This window comes from Leucopleurus acutus (genome assembly GCF_964270905.1).
Source record: "Leucopleurus acutus genome assembly, chromosome: 15".
Taxonomy (NCBI): Eukaryota; Metazoa; Chordata; class Mammalia; order Artiodactyla; family Delphinidae; genus Leucopleurus; species Leucopleurus acutus.
In genome coordinates, this window is record NC_139157.1 from 382795 (window position 1) to 402792 (window position 19998).

Sequence of the window (19998 nt, forward strand, 5' to 3'; positions counted from 1 at the left end):
GAGGAGGATTTCTAAGGGGGGGGGGGGGGAAAAGAGCATGACTCTTTGGGAAAACCTTTTCAGAAAGAAAGAAAGTTCCGTAGCCTTAAATTGGCGACTCATGCTGAGTCATACGATCCCTTCAGCCACTGCGGTACTGTCTTCTCAGAAGTGCATTGCTCCGAGACCAACGCCAAAGGGATTAGACAATTTCCTCCTTTCGAGCTGACTGCATCCCCCTCGCCCGGCAGGGTGACCTGTCACTGCCCTGCTGCCTGGGACAGGAAGGCTGGGGTGACACCAGATGTGTATCAGTGGCTCAGACTATTTCAATATCTCTTCACACGTGACAGGCTTTTATCTTGGTCTGGATCCGAAGTTAAGGGCTGTGGCCTGAACATTTGATTCAACAGACAGGCTGGTGGCTTAATTTAATCGAATCATCTGCTTTTCCTGAATTTTAACAGCTACATGGATCAAGAAAAGGGAGAGTGTATCTCACGCCATTTTACACAAACTTATGAGCTAGCTGCTAACGCAAAGGACTGACAGGCTGGAGAGGCCGAATCAAACCACAAGACAGATCTTGGTGCCGGATCTGCCTCCAAGAAAATGGGGTTAGGAGACGACGAAGCTGTAGAACAGCCGGCGAGAAACCTGCAGCCCGTGGAACCTTCCGGAAGAGGTTTCCCCCGGCTGCTCAGCTTTACTAACATTCAGTGGCTCTAGTGCAGACAAGTGTCCAGGCGCGAAGCCGTGACCAGTGGGCCTCGCTCCCTCCTGCCCTCAAGTCACTGCCTGCCGGACCCCCTGCCCTCCGGCTCTGACCTCCGGGCAGAGGTGGGCGCTGACCTGGGTGCCCGCGGGGACCTAGTCGTCGGCACCAGCACACGTTTCCCCCGCAACTCCCTGCGTGTCCTGTGGGCGCTGACCTGGCTCCCCAGGAGAGAGGCTTTCTGGGAAAACCACCGAGACGCGAAGACCAGTCTGGTTTGGAGAGGCTGCTGCTTCTCCTTCTTTTTAGTTCAGACAACTTGCCGAACAGAGAAGGTTGAAGTCAACTTCAGTTTTTACCCAACCTCTAATAAAGCCGGCTTTCACCATCCACCTCCTCATTCAGAACTATAACCGCCCCGCAGACCCGCGCTGCTTCCGCAGAAGGCGGGTTCGGTTGGGCCGGGAACAGTGGGGGAGGCACGAGCCATGGCCTTGGGTGCCACCTGAGACCGTGAGGGAGTAGGTTTTCTAACCACACAGGACCTCGACGTGAGGGGACGTTTGCCAACAGTTGGTTGGCTCACCTCCGTGGATGGGGTCTCACGGTCAGTCTGCAGAGCCAGCTCCAGCCCTTCTTAACGCTTCACAAGGAGCTCCCAGAACATCTGGGAGACGGGAGCCACGGAAGAAGCCACGAGTCAGCTTCTGCTACACTAACAGGGAGGCAGCCGGCTCGGCCGTGGGTCACGTTGGCATCAAACAGGAGGAAGTTATGGGCATCAGGCCCTGCGGGGCCCCCCAAACGCAGCACCTGCAAGCAGCCCGGGTCCCCTCTCCCCACACAGAACTCCGGCTTCCCCAGAACATGGCGTTCAGCGTCCCTCTTTCCACCAAGGGACGCAGTTCATGGTCTGACAACATCATGGTCCGCAAGCCTGCTCTTCCCCAAAGCCGGCAGGACAGTGGGGTGAGGAATTCACTGGGCACTAAGCCAGGCTGACACTGAGGACCGGTGAAGATGTCCAGTCACCTGTGTGTCACCAGCCGAAGCTTCAATACCACGTACAAAACACAGACCCGCCTCACACCTGTGCTTCATTTCCCTTTTGCAAAATTTTTTTTTCTTTTTTGTGAGTCAGGAAATAGTGGTGCCTGCTTATTTATTTTTCTTCCTAAATTGTGGCAGGTGCCTGAAAGAGCTTGAAATTTTAAACAAGAAGCTCGAAGGATGGAAAAAAATGAACAGAACCAAATTCTGGGTGTTGAAACCTGAAAAAAAATCAGACTTATAAAATCCAACTAATTAGTACTTTAAAAAAGGACACTTCATCTCAGACGAAAACAGCGTCCCTGCCGTGCTGTGTTCCTCCACGGGATCACACACACATTGCTGCTGCAGAAATTCCCACAGCACAGTTCAGGCAGGAGCCTTCCTGAAACCCAGTCCCCCAGAAGCTCTATCAGTTCAAGGGAGCAGCGAAGTGGGGGACTCCCGGCCTGGTACCAAGGGGCGCGAGGCACAAGAAGGACCCACCGCACCACAGCTGCAGGGGTGGGTGGGCGCCCGGGGCAGGGTGCCCCAAGCCTCGTTCCCCCCAAGGCTCTGCTCCCCCTTGTGCCGCCACCGCAGGCCCTGCAAGAGGCTCAGCCGCCACTGTCCCGGCACAGCCCTCCTCCAGCACAGGCTACGGCAGCCCATGGAGAGCTACTGGGGTTGTGATGCTGACACTATTTGCTTCATAATTTAGCTTCCTTTCATCTACATAATGTCTTAGATTGAAAGCTGTATCAAGGAAGAGCTGTGAGCATAAGGAATCTAAGGTGTGTCTGCACGAATTTAAATCACATTAGAAGAACAACAAATCAGCACAGAAATCACTTTTTTCCTTTTAGGGAGTACGTGTGACTCGCATTTGAAGATGAGGACACCGGGGCCACAAAGTAGGAGGCGGCCAGGCAGAGTCAGGACCAGACCCTGCTGTCGCCACGGTAACCTCGTGGGAGTCGTCTGCTACCTAAGAGGCCTGGGTTAGAGCCCCAAGGCCTTTCCAGCTCTAGAACTTTAACTACAGGTCCACATGAAAAACAGAAGCAAAGAAGTCAGTCATGTTTTCTCATTAGTAACAGACTAATCATTTATATTTGGCATAAACCACACACTTGCATCACACCACTCACAGATCACCGTTACGACACGCAGAGAGATGGCAAACCCGACCAGACCACCTGTACAGCTGCAGGCTTCCCTGTGGACCTTGTGGAGAGTGCCGAGGAACAGAGCACGTGGAATGCGGCCCTGGTGCCCCGCTCCTGGATGGGTCACAGCTTTTCCCTGGTTCTTGCATGTGTCTCCTTTAATGATGAGGTCTGGCTAATTCCTAGGAGCAAAATGCTCACCACAAACCAGTCATTTCCACTCACCCGTAGAAAACTCTAACTCCTGACAAAATGGCCTTTCTGACAAATTTAAACAAGGAATCAAAACCTAAAAGCTGTACCATGGACACATCAATGCATTTTACAAGGATCCTTGTATGTCAGAGGCCTGGGCCCACCACTGTGAGAAAGTAACTTTCTGTGAAATCGTGTTTTTAACTCAAGGACAGCTGTACGAAGACACGAGTGTGCACTGGGCTGTGTGAAAATGAAGCAGGAGCTGTAACCACGCGCTCTGGACAGACAGCGAGGCCTCTGCCGTGCGGCCGACCAGAGGCCTCCTGCAGTGTGGCTGAGTTCTCCGCTCCCACGAGCGTCTCTGCATTTACATTCACTGTTAGGACGATACGTGTATTCGGGGTGAAGCTGCAGTGATGCTTCTGGGCGACATGTCGCAGGTGGTTTTCCGTGAGTGTCTTCAGTTCTGCCTTGTCTTCCTGGCTCCCTTCTCTACCCGCTGCCTGTGAAATGCACAAGGGGAACGGAGTTTAAAACACACACCACGTCCCATGTACGTCTTGGACTGGGTGCCGGTAACGTGTGAAACACAGTGTATTTTATGATGTGTCTTGACTGTAGGTAAGCCAGAGGCACTATGTTCAATGTCCAAGTTTTACACCAATTCTCTCTCCAATGGTGACAGGGCTCTGTCCCACCCAGCAGGCAGGCGTTGGCTGGACTGCCTGGAACACAAGTGGCTGCGTGAGTCTCCGTGGCAACCGCATCTTCTGAGCCAGCCCGCTCTTCCTGCCAGGACAGGACAGCTTCCTAAGCTGGAGGGCCTGGGTGTGCGGGGGGGTGAGCAGGAAAGGAGGGGTGTGTCAGCTGCAGTTCCCTCCACAGGAAGCATCACACCTGAGGCCGTGTGTGTCTGCATGGGTGCTGTGCTGCCTGGATGTGGAGGAGGGTCTAGGAGAAGCTGAGGGACCCCCTGCCCCTGCGGTGCCCCCTCACTGAGTGTGGCCTGGAGGCCCACAACGGGTCTCCTGATCTGACGCCACCAACCATGTGCTTCTTCCATGTGACCCCTGCTGTCCTCAGGGCTCAACATCATCCTTTCTTTGTGGGTCGCTCCTGCCTCGGAGATGCTGGAAGGTGCCAGCCCCTCCCCTCTGAGACGCTCCTCCCCGCGACCCAGGGCACCTGCACCCAACTCCTCCTGCACCCTCAGGCAGCTCTCCCTCAACCTGCCCTTTCTCCGTGGTCTGTGGGTGCTGGTGCCCCAGGGGCTATTCCTAGTTCTCTACAGATGTGCTCGCCGTGTGCGCCTGCATCCGTGTGCGTGTGCGGCGTCGGCGTCTCAAGGGCAACACACCCACAGGTTACTGCTGTTCCCCCCATGCTCCCAAGTCAACGCTACTGAGATCTCAACCCAACACAAGGCAGAAACCTGGAGGTTACTCCAAGGCCCCTCACCCTGTTTCCAAAGGTCACGCAGAGCTTCAGATTTTCTCAACTACGTCACCCCTTCTGTGCCTCCAGAAGAAACTAGAGGTCTCTGCTCTAAGGAAACTGAGCAACCCGAGGCAACAGAGCGAAGGATTCCAGTGTCAGGGCTTCCACAGGGGTCCCATGACTGAGAAGATGGCGGGTAGAAGGCCCGCCAGGCACAGACTTCCAATCCCCTTTCTAATGCCTGACTCTTCAACAAGAGCGGACACTCAAGAGTCACCTGGCATCTGAGGAAAAAAACTAAAGTAAAAACAGAGACCAAGACAAACATACAGAAAAAGAAACTTGGAAGGACAGTCTATGAAGGAAGAGAAACAAAATAAAACGAACTTACGGGTGTAATTAATCTCAGATGTGAGAGAAAACGTGCAGTCTTGACACAAAGAAGAAAATGTGATAAAAATTAAGTGTGTTGAGCTCTCAGAATTTGAAAACAGCACAATTAAAAAATTAACAGAAAGGATGGAAAATAAAGTTTAGGAAATTTCCCACAAAGTAGAGTAAAAAGACAAAAAGATATTAGGAGGAAAATGTAAGATAATTATAGGACTCAGAATACAGTGTCTAACCTCTGAGACAAATAATTGAGAGCAGAGAAAATGAAAGGAGGAAATCATCACAGAATCACTTGAGAAAAGTTTCCGAACCTGGAAGATGTGAATTGGCTTCATGTCACCGTCCATTCAGCAGGTGGGCCACGCTGGAGATGGACTGGCTTCCCCCACCGCCCTGAGCAGGGGCTCCTTGGAAGCTCTTGCTGGTGGTCAGGTGTGTGCCAAGAAGCTGGGCTGGGTGCTCTACGTCCCTGACTTGGGGCCCATCAGGATGGCCAGGCCTAAGGCCTTTCCTTAGAAGCTCACCCACACCGACCTCCTTAGAGAGTGAAGGACACACCTTCCTCACCACAGGCCAGAGACAGACCCAGTGTGTAGAGGTTGTTAATTAAGCAAAGGGGCCATCAGACTGACTTGGCTCCAAGGCCTTAGCAGCCTAAGTAAGCAAACCCTCAAATGCCTTGAAATCAAGGAACCCAAACCTAAGGACAACCCATCACAAGCAGCCAGAGAGGCTACGAGCTTCAGCCGGCCAGCAGCCTCGGGCCTTGCTTCGCCTCCTCCCGGCTCTTACTGGTGACGCCTCCAAACAGATTCTGCTCTGGTGCGGCCCAATTTGAATTGACTTTTTTCCTCAAATAAACTCTTAAAAATTTAATATGCTTTACTTTGTCTTTTAACAAAGTGAAAGAGAGTTAAGTCAGCAAAGAAAAGACATGGAAAGTTGAAGCAAATGCGGCCAAATCTTGATAATGAAGAATCTGGAACGTCCATTCTGAAGCTGAAGCTTCCATTACTGCAGGACAATGGAAAGAACGGCACGTGCTAATCAGAGCATAAAGGTGGATTAGAAGAGGGAGGTGCAGAGGTGAGGGCAGGCTGCGGGCCACGGAGGGAAAGGAGGAGGACGCAACCGAGTCACTCACGAAGGAGGCAAACGCCTTCAGACCCAGCTTCCTTCCTCTGCAAACCTCGGAGATAGAAACAAAACCTCAACGACGTGAGTGGTACTTTAGAAGCTTGACAGCGGCCTCCACAACAAAGCTAAAGGTCAGAGATGAACTGATGCCGTCACACTGTTGTCTGCTGAGGCCAGTTTTAGCTGCCAGACACGTCTCCCTATTTCTTTGTATGCCTTGTGATTTTCTGCTGAAAACTGGACATTTAAAGCGTATACTGTGGTAATCCTGGAGATCTGATCCTCCTCGTCTCCTGGCGTTTGCTGTTTGTGGCTGCCGCCTCTGTGCTGGGGACCAGCCTGAGGGGGACACGTGAGGCCTGCTCACGTCTTTTCTGAGCCTGCACCCTTCCCTGGCCATGTGTGGTGGCTTTCTAAATTCCCCTGTATATATGCTTGCTTTCGAATGTCCTAACCCTTTAATGTCTGGCTTCCAGAAGAGCACAAAGGGAAAAAAGAGGAAACAAAAGCGCCACAGGGGTTGCTCCTCTAAATACTGTGGGGTTGAGACAGTGGCGGCCAGCGCCTGTCCCTCAGCAATCAAGAAGCCTGATGTGTGGCCCAGGACCTCACTGCCCATCCTGGCTCCAGCAAGCTGCACTAGGAACGAGGACACGGCTGTCTGCCGAGGGCTGGAGGATGGGCAGCCAAAGGGGATGGATGGAAATGAATCACAACTAACCAGCCACGCCTTCCCCTGGAAGCTGCAGGCCTTCAGACTCCAGAGTTCCACAACAGCTCCTTCACACAGTTTCTGCCAGTACAACTGCTGTCCAGGCAGATGGGTCCTGGAGCCTCCTACTGCAGCATCGTCCCTGACATCACTCTCCTGCCATGAATTTTTGAATGTAGTATTTTCATTATTATTTCTAAAAGTAATTTTGATTTTGATTTCCTCAGTAAAAGTTCAGAATGGTAGATTAATTTCCAAGTGGGAAGATTTCTGCTTTTTGTCCTTCTGTTGTTGATTTCTTAAGTTATTTTCTTGTGGACAGAAAATATATCTTATGTGATTTCTGCTTTTCACTAAATTCGTTGAGATTTACTTTGGAACCTGTAATACCCAGTTAGACTTTTTAACTGCCCATTTATTTTTGAAAATAATATAAATAAAGAGGGCATATATTGTTCTGTATATTTCTATTACAGTAAACTTGTTAATGAAGTTATTCAAATGTATATCATACTTTTGTCTACCTGATCTGTATCTCTGAGAGAGAGATGTATTAAATATACTCTTATTGGGTCTGTTTCTCCTTGTATGTTGCTTATAATTTTGATTTATGTCAGGTGCATAAAGGGTATGACAGATTTTCCTCTATCATCTTTCTTCCCCCCTTTCTTTCTTTCCTCTAGAGTGTACCCCTACATTTTACAAACATACGCAAACTTACATTTTTCTAAAAACTGCTAGATTTATTCAAAACCTATTCTCTCTCTAAGCAAGATAAAAAATTTAGTCTGCCTTTACTTTTCACCTTTTTTGTAAAAAAATAAATAAATTTATTTACTTGTTTATTTATTTTTGGCTGTGTTGGGTCTTCGTTGCTGGGCGTGGGCTTTCTCTAGCTGTGGCGAGCAGAGGCTACTCTTCATTGTGGAGCGGGGGCTACTCTTTGTTGCGGTGCGTGGGCTTCTCATTGCAGTGGCTTCTCTTGTTGCGGAGCACAGGCTCTAGGTGCATGGGCTTCAGTAGTTGTGGCACACAGGCTCAGCAGTTGTGGCTCCCGGGCTCTAGAGTGCAGGCTCAGTAGTTGTGGCGCACGGGCTCAGCTGTTCCGCGGCATGTGGGAATCTTCCCAGACCAGGGCTTGAACCCATGTCCCCTGCGTTGGCAGGCTGATTCTTAACCACTGCACCACCAGGGAAGTCACTGCTTTTCATCTTATGCCCCAGAAACACTCATAACTTTCCTTATAATACTCTGATATTTTAGTCTCTAATTGTTTTTGCGTATTCATTTTTTACAGTTAATAATTATACAGCAATAACTATACATTTTGCTGATTTCTTTGTTCAACACTTTCCTATATCCCACGCATCCCTGTTAGCTGAAGTGCTCATTTTGCTAGAGCATACCCACTTTCTCTTGGAAAAGATCTGTTGGTCAAAATTTTACAATTCCTAAAAGTGTATTAATGTTTTGCTCTGATGTTACAATGCTAATTTGGCTGACTATAGGAGTCTGGGCTCAAAATTATTTTTCTCCAAAGGAAAGCAAAGAAGTGATGTGACTGCTGGAGAGAAAGCAGATTACAAAGGGTTTTTGCAAAATGGGAGGAATAACCAGGGGATGTAGCTGATGCTTCAGGAGCCGGGCGGTGGAGGGAGGCTGTGGTGGAGCAATGCCACTGACCAGGTGATGGGGACTTGAGAGCACAGCTGAAGAGACTCATGGGCAGTCCACCCACAGGAGGAGGCGCAACAGCAGATATTCCCTCTGTTATTCTGGATTTGTCTATTTCTCCTGGCATTCGCTTACAATTCAGATTTGATAACGCGCTGATGCTTGAAGAGGGCAAATGTGGCTGTAGGAATGTACAGAAAGCAGCGTTGTCAGCTGTGGCTGAGGTTGGGGAGAGTGCTGGAAAACTAAGCGGGGAGGAGAGGTGAAACGTGTGGACGGTGGGACAGAGTGGAGGCTGGCTTCCCTGAGGTCGGCGAGCGTGAGTGTTAAGGTGGGGCTGGTAAGGGTGACTGTGGGTTTTTCTCTAGCCACAACACAAATGCAAAGGATTGGATTTAACCGAAGTTTGCAGTTTTACCACAAAACATAGTAAAATGAGAGAGGCAAAGCAGTCAAGAATAGATACAAGAAAGTCACTTTCATTACTGATCATGGAAGGTAAACAGGGAGGGGATACAGCAGAGAAGGAATGTGAGGACCAATGAAGGGGGCTGGACAAGTGGACTGGGGTCCTGATCTGACCAAAGGATCACCCAGATCTAGAGGCAGGAAGCTGTGTGGCTGGACAGTAGGTGTTTAAAACTGAAGTTATTTTTTTAGTGACCACAGAGGGGACCCAGAGCAGGCTTCTCTCCTTCCCTTGAACTCTACGAGGCATTGGAACTTTGTACCACCAGAGGCCTCTTGTGCCTGTCTGCCTCCCCAGAGAGTCCAGATAAATTGGGGAGACTGGTTCAAGATGGCGGAATAGAAGGACGTGCCCTCACTCCCTCTTGCGAGAGCACCGAATCACAACTAACTGCTGAACAATCATCGACAGGAAGACACTGGAATTCACCAAAAAAGATACCCCACATCCGAAGACAAAGGAGAAGCCACAATGAGACGGTAGGAGGGGTGCAATCACAATAAAATCAAATCCCGTAACTGCTGGGTGGGTGACAGACACTGGAGAACAATTATACCACAGGAGTCCACCCACTGGAGTGAAGGTTCTGAGCCCCACGTCAGGCTCCCCAACCTGGGGGTCCGGCAACGGGAGGAGGAATTCCTAGAAAATCAGACTTTGAAGGCTAGTGGGATTTGATTACAGGACTTCGACAGGAATGGGGGAAACAGAGACCCCACTCATGGAGGGCACACACAAAGCAGTGTGCGCATCGGGACCCAGGGAAGGAGCAGTGACCCCACAGGAGACTGAACCAGACCTACCTGCTGGTGTTGGAGGGTCTCCTGCAGAGGCGGGGGGTGGCTGTGGCTCACCACGGGAACAAGGACACTGGCAGCAGAAGTTCTGGGAAGTACTCCTTGGCGTGAGCCCTCCCAGAGTCGCCATTAGCCCCACCAAAGAGCCAGGTAGGCTCCAGTGTTGGGTCAGCTCAGGCCAAACAACCAACAGGGAGGGAACCCAGCCCCACACATCAGCAGACAAGCAGATTAAAGTTTTACTGAGCTCTGCCCACCAGAGCTACACCAAGCTCTACCCACGACCAGTCCCTCCCATCAGGAAACATGGAAAAAAAGATCTATTTCCAAAGCTGGGAAATAAGGTTGTAGGTCCTACAAGACTGAATGAAAAGTGACTAGACATGCAGATGTCCTTAAGAAGGACCAGCAGGAAGTGGTGAGGATATTTCAAACGTAAGAGATATACATGTATTAAAATAGCGGGAGACTATATCCCTTTTTGGTAAATACCAGATGGGATTCAAACACAAGACAAAGTCAGGAGCTATGCACACAGAGCTGTCGGTCAGGGTGAAGCATCAGGTGCAAAGTTACAAACTGAACTGTGATTCGTTTAGGGTTTATTTTGTTTTTAATGACGTCAACTGAAGGACACGTCTCATGAGCGCTGGTGAGCATGTCTGAGAGTGCTGGGGTTCTCCCGAGTCGTGGTTGTGGCCCAGAAGGGGACTTGGGAGTCACAGCAGCTCCAGGCCAAAGGGAGACAGCTGCTAATGAAGGGCCTGTCTTCTAACCCCTAATCTAGATTTTCTTCTATTATCAAAACCTCAGGGGTTGAGTTCAGAACAATCTGGGGCTTACTATTTCAATTTTTGGATTATCTGAAAATTCCTCCATGAAAAGAATTTCTCTGAACTTGGATTCATTTAAGATATTTTTTAACAACAAGAGCCCTGCAGGGCTCACAGACAAAGAGCAACAAATGTACCACTCATTAGTGGCATCATAAATTAGGCTTCCTGTCTGATGCCTGATGTCTGCTGAGAACCCGGGTGTGTCTTCACATGCACAGGCTCTGGGCTTGAGCCTAACAAGTGCAAAATGAAAAGGATGACACAACAGAAGCAGAACCACGAGTCTCATGCTGTGTCAAGACTACGCAGTTACCTCTCCCACCAGGAAGGTGAGAAGGAAGCTGGTACCTCTTTCGCTATACAAACACTTCTGAGGACCAACAGAAGATATGGTTGGAAACTTTACTTTAGGTTAGAATTTATAATTAGAAAACAATTCCTGGAAAATGACATAGCTAGTAGACATCATGTCTTCAAAGACAAGATCATTTGGGAAACATCCTCACTATCTAGTGTTAAAGTTAGAAAAAGTGGGATATAATGAGATTCCCACTCATTAAAAGAAACCAACCATACCCACATCACAGATGAAGACACTGGAATGAAAATGTTAACAATGACCGTTTGGGGCCACGGAATCAGGTACAATGTCTAAAAATAAGCCATCAAAGGTGTTTCTTATATGATACGAGGGAGAAGACTGACAAGGATGTTTGTCCTCTTTACGTGATGCTGGGTCTAGAAGCCCCAGGTCAGCCCCTCCTCAGAGAAGACAGGCACTGTCTGATTACTTCACTCTGAAGGAGGGTGCTGGGTTTCATGGCCAGACTCTGCATCTTTTTCTGTGCACACTTTTTCTGAAGGAAGCAAACTCATCTTGAAACCAAGTTAACTTAGCTCCTTGTTGGGAGGTTTTAACATCTGAATTCTTTTAAAGTTTGGCACTTGACATGAAAGATGTGTGTTATAAAGACAGATATTGTACTTCAACCTTTGATAAAAGTGATTTGTTCTGAAGATATAAGTGGTGGACTTACCCAGAAGATGATTAATATCTTCTCCATTGGTCAGGGTCATACTGTCTACTTCCTGCACCAAATAAATATGAAAACAAAAATTCAGAATCAAATTTCTCTAAAATTCAAACAGAAAAAATGGCACATTTCTAAGTATGTATAAAAACAACACCTGAGTTATACTTGGGGCCGGAACTTTATTCTCTTTTCCGTTTTGGCCACCATAATTATTCCATTAAAGTAGGAAGCAATTAATTAAGAGGCAGCCCTGTGAGTGCAAGGAAGCAGCGTCAAACCTGCTCCCCTCAACTCCAGTTCCAACCGTCTGCGCTGCGCCTGCGCAGCCGCTGCTGTCAGTGAAGTCTGGAAATGGCCCTTCACGTGGAGACGGCTCACGGCACACTCCGCTGATGCGGAAAAGCGCGAGTGTGGTTCCCTCCGCAGCAGAGCCCAGGGCTTCCTTGCCCCTGCCCATGGGGCTGCTGCCCACCTTCCGCCGTGCTCACGGATGATGGGCAGTCTCGTCACCCACACCCCCAGGAGGGTAGCAGGAGGTCACAGCAGTGGCCAGAATGAGGTTTCCAGGCCCCTCCCTTGTTATCACAGATGATCGGAGGCAGCTTTACAACAGCCCAGGCCTCCTACAGAATTACCACAGAGAAGTGAAAATCTGAAGAAATCACAGGCAAATTTGTGACTACTGACTGTGGAATTTAACACATCATTTCTCACCAACAGCATGCAAGAGGTTAAACCATTCTCACTTTAGCTGCCGGCTAGCATTTTAAAAGTTCCGAAAGCTTTGATGTTCACCCCCTTAGTGAGGGGAGGTTCACACCTCTGCTGGTCCAGGGTCCCCACCCCTAGTTCACTGGATCTCAGCCCAGAAAGATCTCACAGGCTTGTGATTCTCACCTCTCTCGGCCGGCCAGGCCCAAATGGAACGGCTCGGCTCGCCTCTCATCAGGCCAGGGGGCGGCCGTGGGAAATCTCCCAACTTCTGGGCAGTAACTGAATACTCTCATTTTGAGGCATTCTTAGTTTTTCACCAATAGGAAGAATTTTGCCTGTTAACTCTGCCCTGGAAATAGTGACAACCTTCTGCTTGGACTACCTTAGTATCTCCAAAAAATACTAAAACAGGAGTTCAAAAGTAGACAATACCCAGCAAAAAATGTGCTGGCCAAGTGAAGATGACATAATTCAATCATAGCATAAAACTGAAAAAGTGGATTACCTAACCTGAAAAAACATATTCCTGTCCCAATAAAAGACTTTATGTATACAAATGTGTGTGTGTGTGTGTGTGTGTGTGTACGAAACACATACTATATGAAAACATCTGCAACTAGGAAACATGCGTGCACTGCAGTAACATTTTCTGAGCACTCTCCGTGTCAGGCAACATGCGAGTGCTCACACTCCTGCTGTTCATGTGCGTCCTGTCGGAACTTCCACCACCTACTCCTCGATTCCGAAGTCTGACGCCAACTCAGCGCTCACCACCTCAACTTGCCTCTGATCTGTGGCCCCCCAGAGGAAGTTTTTCAGCCCCAGCCCTCTGGCACTAGCACCCCTTGACTTTGGGGTGGCTACTGTGGCCCCGACAGAGCAGGGGTTTCCTTCAAAGACCCCTTATCAGACGTATGTGCTGGGTCTACAGGGAAAACACCCCGGAGGCACCGGCACCAGCTCGGGAACCACCGACACCTGAAAGAGGAGTCGCAGCTGCACCTCTGGCCTCATTCCCTGAGTCAACGGTTCCTTAAGTCCACGTATCGACCTGGGTCCTGTGACCTGCACTTGAGGTTTGGTAGTGAGACCTGTGGGGCCCAGAGCTCAGGTCTCTGGCAGAGGAGGAAGAAGGGAAGAGACAGCACGTTTCCCCGGGGGCCTCTGCTCTGCCAACGTGCCCGAAGCCCGAGACCAGGTGGGAAGACTCAGCAGACACACACAGGCCTTGCTGGCATGCGTCCTCGACCCCTCTCATCAGCCCAAGGTGGTGGCAACACCTGGCCTTGTGCTCCTGCAGGTGACAACCTTTCACCCTCCTTCCCCCAGACCCAACCACTTCCTTGAATCATTCCTCCCAGCACCTTAAAGCCCGCCAGACCAACGAGGAGCCCCTCGTTCTCCAGTCACCAGCTGCCTGCCAGCACTCTGGTCCAGTCCCACTGGGACACTGCCGCCCCCAGCCTCCCAGAGGCCCTCAACGTCCGGGTGTCCCCGTCCTTCTGCACTGACCTGCTTACTCTCAGGCTTGCGTCCGTCCACTGCTCTCTTCACCAACACCACTCAGCCTGACCTCAACCTCCACAGGGCCCAGTCCACACATGTAGGATACGTGAACGCGGGCAGCACCTGGGCCTCCGCACGACCAGCAGGGCTCCTGCCACTCCCCAGGGGGCCAGCTGTCAAGTCACGTGGGGTCTCAAGAGGAAGATTCCTCCCCAGCAGGGAACCAGGGCTGATGGTGGGCGTCTACGCTTCCGCCCTAAGGAAAGTCACTCTGTTTTTCTAATTTGCACGAGGAGAAATTGCCAGACACTACTCCTGTCTGCCAACAGAATTTGAAGAAACTTCTTTGTTTACTGCAGATCCAAGGAGAACTGTTTCTCCTTCAATGTTAACATGCTCCTGAAATTTTTGCCATCACAAGGAAGTAAGGACGAAGCCAACATTCACGACCTTTTCTCCTTGGCCCTTGGCCGGCAACCAGAGGAAGCTTTGACCAGGTTGAGGGCAATGTCCTGGAGAGGACTTGGTGTTTAAGCAATGGCTTCTGGTCCTGTGGTCAAGTGATGGCTGAACTCATACAGGCCAAGCCTGCACAGTCAAGCTTTGCTTTGTTTCCTTCCTTTATTTTATTTTTAAAAAACAGCTTTAACTGAGGTATAGTTGACTTTGCTTGCTTTTTAATAGAAAAACAACTCTAATAAACTAATAACTCTAATAAAACAGGTCAACGTGAAAATATTAAGGGAAACACTAGAGCTAACAGCAGGAGAGGAACAAGGTCTCAGAAAGGACAGCGTAGGGGCCACCAGAGGCCAGGTCCACGGGTGCCTTCCCTCCAGCCCTCAGCACAGCCTGCAGGAAGAGCCCGGCCCCAGGTCAGACGTCAGGGAACAGCCCCAGGGGATCTGTGATTTGCTCAGGCCAGGCCTCTGGCAGGTGGTGGACCCAGGTTTCGAGACAGCTTCTGCCTGTCTGGACCCAAGTGAAGTAAGAAAAGAAAGTCTGTAGCGTGTACTATTCTACAGGCTTCAAATTCAAGGGCGCACCAGGCCCAACGCCACCCGGCGTGGGGCAACACGAGGCCTGCACCCGATGGTGCGTCCCAAGGACACAGGTCTGCCTCTTAACGCACTCTGCAGGGCCACTGTCCCAGCGTGAAAAAGCAGCAGCAAAGGACCTCGGGGCTCAGAGCCAGAAGGACACTAGGGGTACCTGGGCCGGACACCCAATGATGAGGCCCAGGGGTGGTGCAGGAGCTGTTCGAGGTGACACACCCTCTACAGGATGGCCTGGTGCTGGCCAAGTGCTCCCCCGCAGGCGCCCGAGGTCACAGCCTCTCCCACCCGGTGCCCGTCTCAACCTGCAGCCTCCCACCCTGGCTCTCCTGACCCGAGGCCCAGCAGGAGGGAGGGGGCACAGGCCTGAGCGAAAGGGGCGAGGGAAGGTGGCCGTTCACAGAACACCAGGCCCCGATGGGGAGCGCAGGGTGGTGGGGGGAAGGGAGACGGCTGGAGAGACACTGGCAGGGGCCTGTCTCCTGGCTTTGGGAGCGGACTCTGGAGGGAGGGCTGACTCTGGCCATGCCGGGCCAGGCAGCTAAAGATGGCCCCCAGCTCCCCCACCCTCTGCGCTCTGCTGGGGGCCTGACTCCAGGGGGACCAGCATCGCACTCGTATCAGGAGTGGGGGATCCGGGCCCCCACCCGGCTCCAAGCCCACCACACAAGGCCTCGAGGCCCCAGGGCCAGCACCGAGACCCAAACCCAGTCAGAACCGCACGACGTTTCCTCCCGGCTCCACACTGAAGGCCGCGGGCTCTGGGCATGTGGATGACAGTCTGCTGCCTGACGGCCGCCCCTCCTGGCATCGCCCTGCTCAGGACACCAAGGGCATCTTGTGTGGCCCTCGCGAGGGGAGAGCACGGCCGGGTAAGGGCCGCCCCTGCTCCTCCGCGGCTGTGGCCCCCTGTGCACGGCTTTGCCCCTCTCCTCGGACCCCTCGTGTAACCCAGTGGGGGCGGGGGGAGGGGAGCCCCGCCTTTTTCCCTCCAGGCCTCCGCATATCTGTCCAGGGTCCTCCTTCTCTCAGAAACACCTTCCCCCTGGTTCCCCTGAGGAAGGCCCATCGTTCTCAAGAGTCAGAAGCTGAAATTCTGCCTGTTTCCAAGCAGTCCCACTGCCCAGCTAGAGGGGGATGGGGCTGACGGATGAGTGCCATCGGCAGCATGTCCCTGTGCACGACGCAGGTGTGACGGATGGACAGCCCCCCAGCCCAGTGTCTGAGGGGCTGCGCCCTCGGCCATGAGTCCACAGCATTGCTATCGCCTTCGGATTCCAGAGCGTGCACAGACCTGCCTATGGTTTTCCGGTGCCCTGTCTGCAACCGAGCCAGCCTCAGCGCCTTCTCGCTGTGAAGTCATGGGAAGGGGGCATTCTCCCTGCTCAGTGACACGGCACTACGTGATCGTTCAGATGACTCAGCTGGCACTGGGCGGAGGCAACCCCGGCCCAACAATGGACCAGGGATTCTAAGAAGATGGAACTTTACTCACTTTGTTCAACCAGCCCACCTGGAAGCTTCAAGTGACAGAGGGTGGCGTCATTTGTGAGGGCAGAGACTGCAGGTGAAGTAAGCTCAAAGGAACAGCTGCAGCAACTGTGAGTCTAACTCTGGGAAGCTTTCCTCTCCCCACAGGGATGGGCATTTCCGAAACAGTCATCATAAACTCTGGCCTCACGGAACCGTACAACAGACTCCTAACATTAGGTAAGTGCAGATTCTACCAAGAACCAGCGGGAAGAACTCAGCCCCCCACAGGCCACCGCGGGACGAGCAGTCCACACACAGCCTGGCTCGGAGTCCACGTGGCCACAACGTACTAAATTCATCTTTATGCGTTCAAACCAGGTATCTGTATTACACACATAAGAAGCAAAGGATTCATCTTACTTCCCAGATCACACTGTTAAGGCTCTTACGTATAAAACCAAGTCATAGGGCTTCCCTGGTGGCGCAGTGGTTGAGAGTCCGCCTGCCGATGCAGGGGACACGGGTTCGTGCCCCGGTCCGGGAAGATCCCACATGCCACGGAGCGGCTGGGCCCGTGAGCCATGGCCGCTGAGCCTGCGCGTCCGGAGCCTGTGCTCCGCAACGGGAGAGGCCACAGCAGTGAGAGGCCCGCAAAAAAAAAAAAAAAAAGTCATAGAACAAGTCATAGAACGTAAGAAAATGTGTTTGTGTTCTTATTAGAAGGGTGTATGTATATGTAGCCTTTACAAGAGCCTTCCTTTGAGTAAATCACAAAAAACTGGGTCTTGAACAGATGAATAAATTGACAGAAAATGAATAAAGCGGTGAGCAGAGGCAGGCTAGCACCGAGCATGGCAATTACGTCTCCACTTCACTAGGCAAAGCAATCAGATCTATCAGTACATTTATCTGTTTATTTACTTGTAAACATAAAACATATTTCCAAAACAGCTGCGAGGCAGTCTCCGGAACACTGCCGCCACCCCGCCTGCCTCTTACCTGGCCCCTGGTCCCTCCAGTGCTGTCCTTGGCCAGACCGGCTGTACCCAGAGCTCATCCTGTGGTCGCTGGATCCCTGTCGGCCCCTCCGCCCTGTGGGGACACGTGATCAGCACGTCAGCAGCTACCAGACGCAGAACTCCAAATGGCAGTCGTGTTTAAGAGTAGAGCAAGGTGACCCTGGGCTGGCAGCTCCCAAACTTCTGACGTCCTTACCATCACAGGGAAAGCCCCTGAAAAATGCAGATGCTGGGGCCACGGCACCGCGGCCGGGTTGGCTCAGGGCTGCACTTAAACCTGTTCCCAGGAGAGTCTGTGGGGGGGACGAGCAGGCTATCTTGTCAGGTCCCTCAAAGCAGGGCAGTAAGTTCTCCTTTCTGCCTCCTCGGGCAGCTGCCCTGGGCAGCGGCCACAGGCCCAGGCCCGCACTGCTGGCCACCAGCACGCGGGGCTCTGGGACATGGTGGGCCTGACCAGGCCACGCTCTCCTCCCAATTCCCCGCAAACTTCATCGGCACGCAATCAGCTCACTCTAAATTCTTCTTCTAAATTCCTAAACCCTGACGCTTTCTTCTGTCTGTCTCTACCAGAATTCAGTACTAGCAAGTCTAAGTACATATTTAAATGTGATTCTAAACACTACCCTGGTACCTCACACTATTCCATAAAGAAAGGAGGCCAAGCCTGCCCGGCACCAGCCACAGGGGCGAACCAGCGCTCTGAGGACACGGGCAGGCGGCTCCGCACTGGCTCAGCCCCAGGCCCCTGCCCTCCATGCACACTGTTGCCAGCCGAGGGCGGGGAGCGGCCTGAAAGGCACCGGCAAGTCCCGGGAGGAGGAGACAGCGGCTGCGTGCAGGTGACCGAAGGACGCTGGGCTGGGGCCAAGGGGCTGGGCTCTGCCACTGAGAACCTGTGTGGTGTTGGCGAGCCACCGGGGCCCAGGGGAGTGAACCACAGAATATCAGGCTGTATTTGTGAAGAAAATGATGACATCGAGGACAGAAAAAAGGTGCAGTTTCCAAATCACGTAAATTGACTCATGATTATCTGCTGAAACCGTTTCTTCCATAATCTGGAGTAACTCGACAGGATCACCCAGGTCTGCCATCTTACGGACACTTCACCAGAAAGAGATCACAGAGTTTCCTGTCTGTATTAGGAGTGACCGTACTGCAGCATTAACCTCTGTGAAACCACAGGCTGTCTCAGGGCTTTCAAGAAAACTTGTCACATGTACAGCCCTCTGAAGCCTGAGTGTCAGACTCTGAAATGCAGAAAGAGCTCAGGCATCCAAATCCCAGTGACTGCTGCAGCTGACAAAGCCTGCATCCTGCCATCTGCACGTCTGCAGCCAGCCTGCCACTGCTCTGCTAACCATCTCACTAGTGACAGGAATCCTGGTGCGGTGCTCACAGGGCAGACGGCCTGAGTGACATGCTGCCAACAGATGTGGGGAACAGGGGACACAGAGAGAACGCTGCCTCTTTCTTCTGCAAGGAATAAACTTTTGCTCTGGGGTCTCAAACGCCGCCTATCTCCAGGCAGCTGGAGAAAGGTAAAGGATGGGGAGGGGGCGAGGCCAGGAGGGACTCTGTCACCATTAGGAGTGGGGAGGGGCCGGAAGCCCCTTTACACAGCACTGACCGGCAGCAGCTGGACGCGACCTGAGGCCTCACTGACCTCATGGCACAAAATTTCTCGGAGCGAAACGTGCAGGGCTGGTGTGAGCAGAAGTCAAGACGGTCTGGGGGAGTAGGAATTTGGGGTAATTCTCTATTCCATCAAGAAAAAATGGGGCTGCTACAGTTACAGGCAGAGATCCTACCCAAACGAGGACATGAGAACGTGATTAAAAATGAACTCAACACAATGAGCTACTGAACAAGATGTCCGACTTCACTGATAAACAAAGAAGCACCCAATCAAGGAGACAGGCTTTTTCATCTATCAAATTAGTCAGAAAAACAAACTTTTAAGTGGTGTCAAGAATGCATGAAACAGGAACTCTTAACCCCTCTGGTGAAGGTGTGAAGTGACCGTGTGTTTTTAGAAAACAAGTTGGCAACATTTATCTAAAATCCAATTATGTTTGGATCTATAATTCTGTGAACAACGGAACTCTATCCTAAGGAAACAACACACAGAAAAGCATCAAGTATAACGAGAAAAAACGGAAGCTTGAGGCAGGGGGCTACGACGCAAAGGCAGTGCGTGTGGTGGTGGGGCTTCTGTTTAAGGGGAGCCTGACCACCGTGACCACGATCACGCTGGAAGTCAAGTGCCGAGGAGAACAGAGCACACAAGCATGCAGAGTATAATCATAATGAGACGAAAACACAGGAAAACATCTGTCATCATCTGTTACCTTCAGGAGACAGAATTAAAGGTTATTTGGGTTTCATTTTTAATTATTTTCTTTATATTCTAAGTGTTTTCTCATGTACTTTTATCATGAGAAAAAATAAGTCCAAACCTCTGTCAAATAAAGGCCCACCAGCCCAGCGGCGTGTGTACTTCAGGGCCTCCTGGAAAGGAGGCTGAGCCCCAGAGGAGGGTCCTTAACTCTCAGCACATGAACCCTTTGAAAACTCCCTCCTAAGGGGACCAGAACTTAAACCGCTCAGCAGCACACTATCATCTTAATTTTGTGTCTTCTTCCAATTTTATCA

The 19998-nt window shown here is 51.3% G+C and overlaps 1 protein-coding gene across 5 annotated transcripts in view; it reads right to left on the reverse strand.

Annotated features, from left to right (window-relative positions):
* Nucleotides 1–2439: 2439 nt before the first annotated feature.
* The window catches only part of FAM120B (family with sequence similarity 120 member B), a 71815-nt gene continuing 54256 nt past the window's right edge, over nucleotides 2440–19998 (reverse strand). For all 5 annotated transcript variants that reach the window (XM_082855818.1, XM_082855822.1, XM_082855821.1 and 2 more), the window contains 3 exons: nucleotides 17327–17419; nucleotides 11583–11634; nucleotides 2440–3593 (listed from right to left, as the gene is read on the reverse strand). In XM_082855818.1, the coding sequence (XP_082711944.1) occupies nucleotides 11594–11634; nucleotides 17327–17419 (134 nt within the window). In that variant the 3' untranslated portion in view covers nucleotides 2440–3593; nucleotides 11583–11593. The remainder of the gene's footprint in view (nucleotides 3594–11582; nucleotides 11635–17326; nucleotides 17420–19998) is intronic.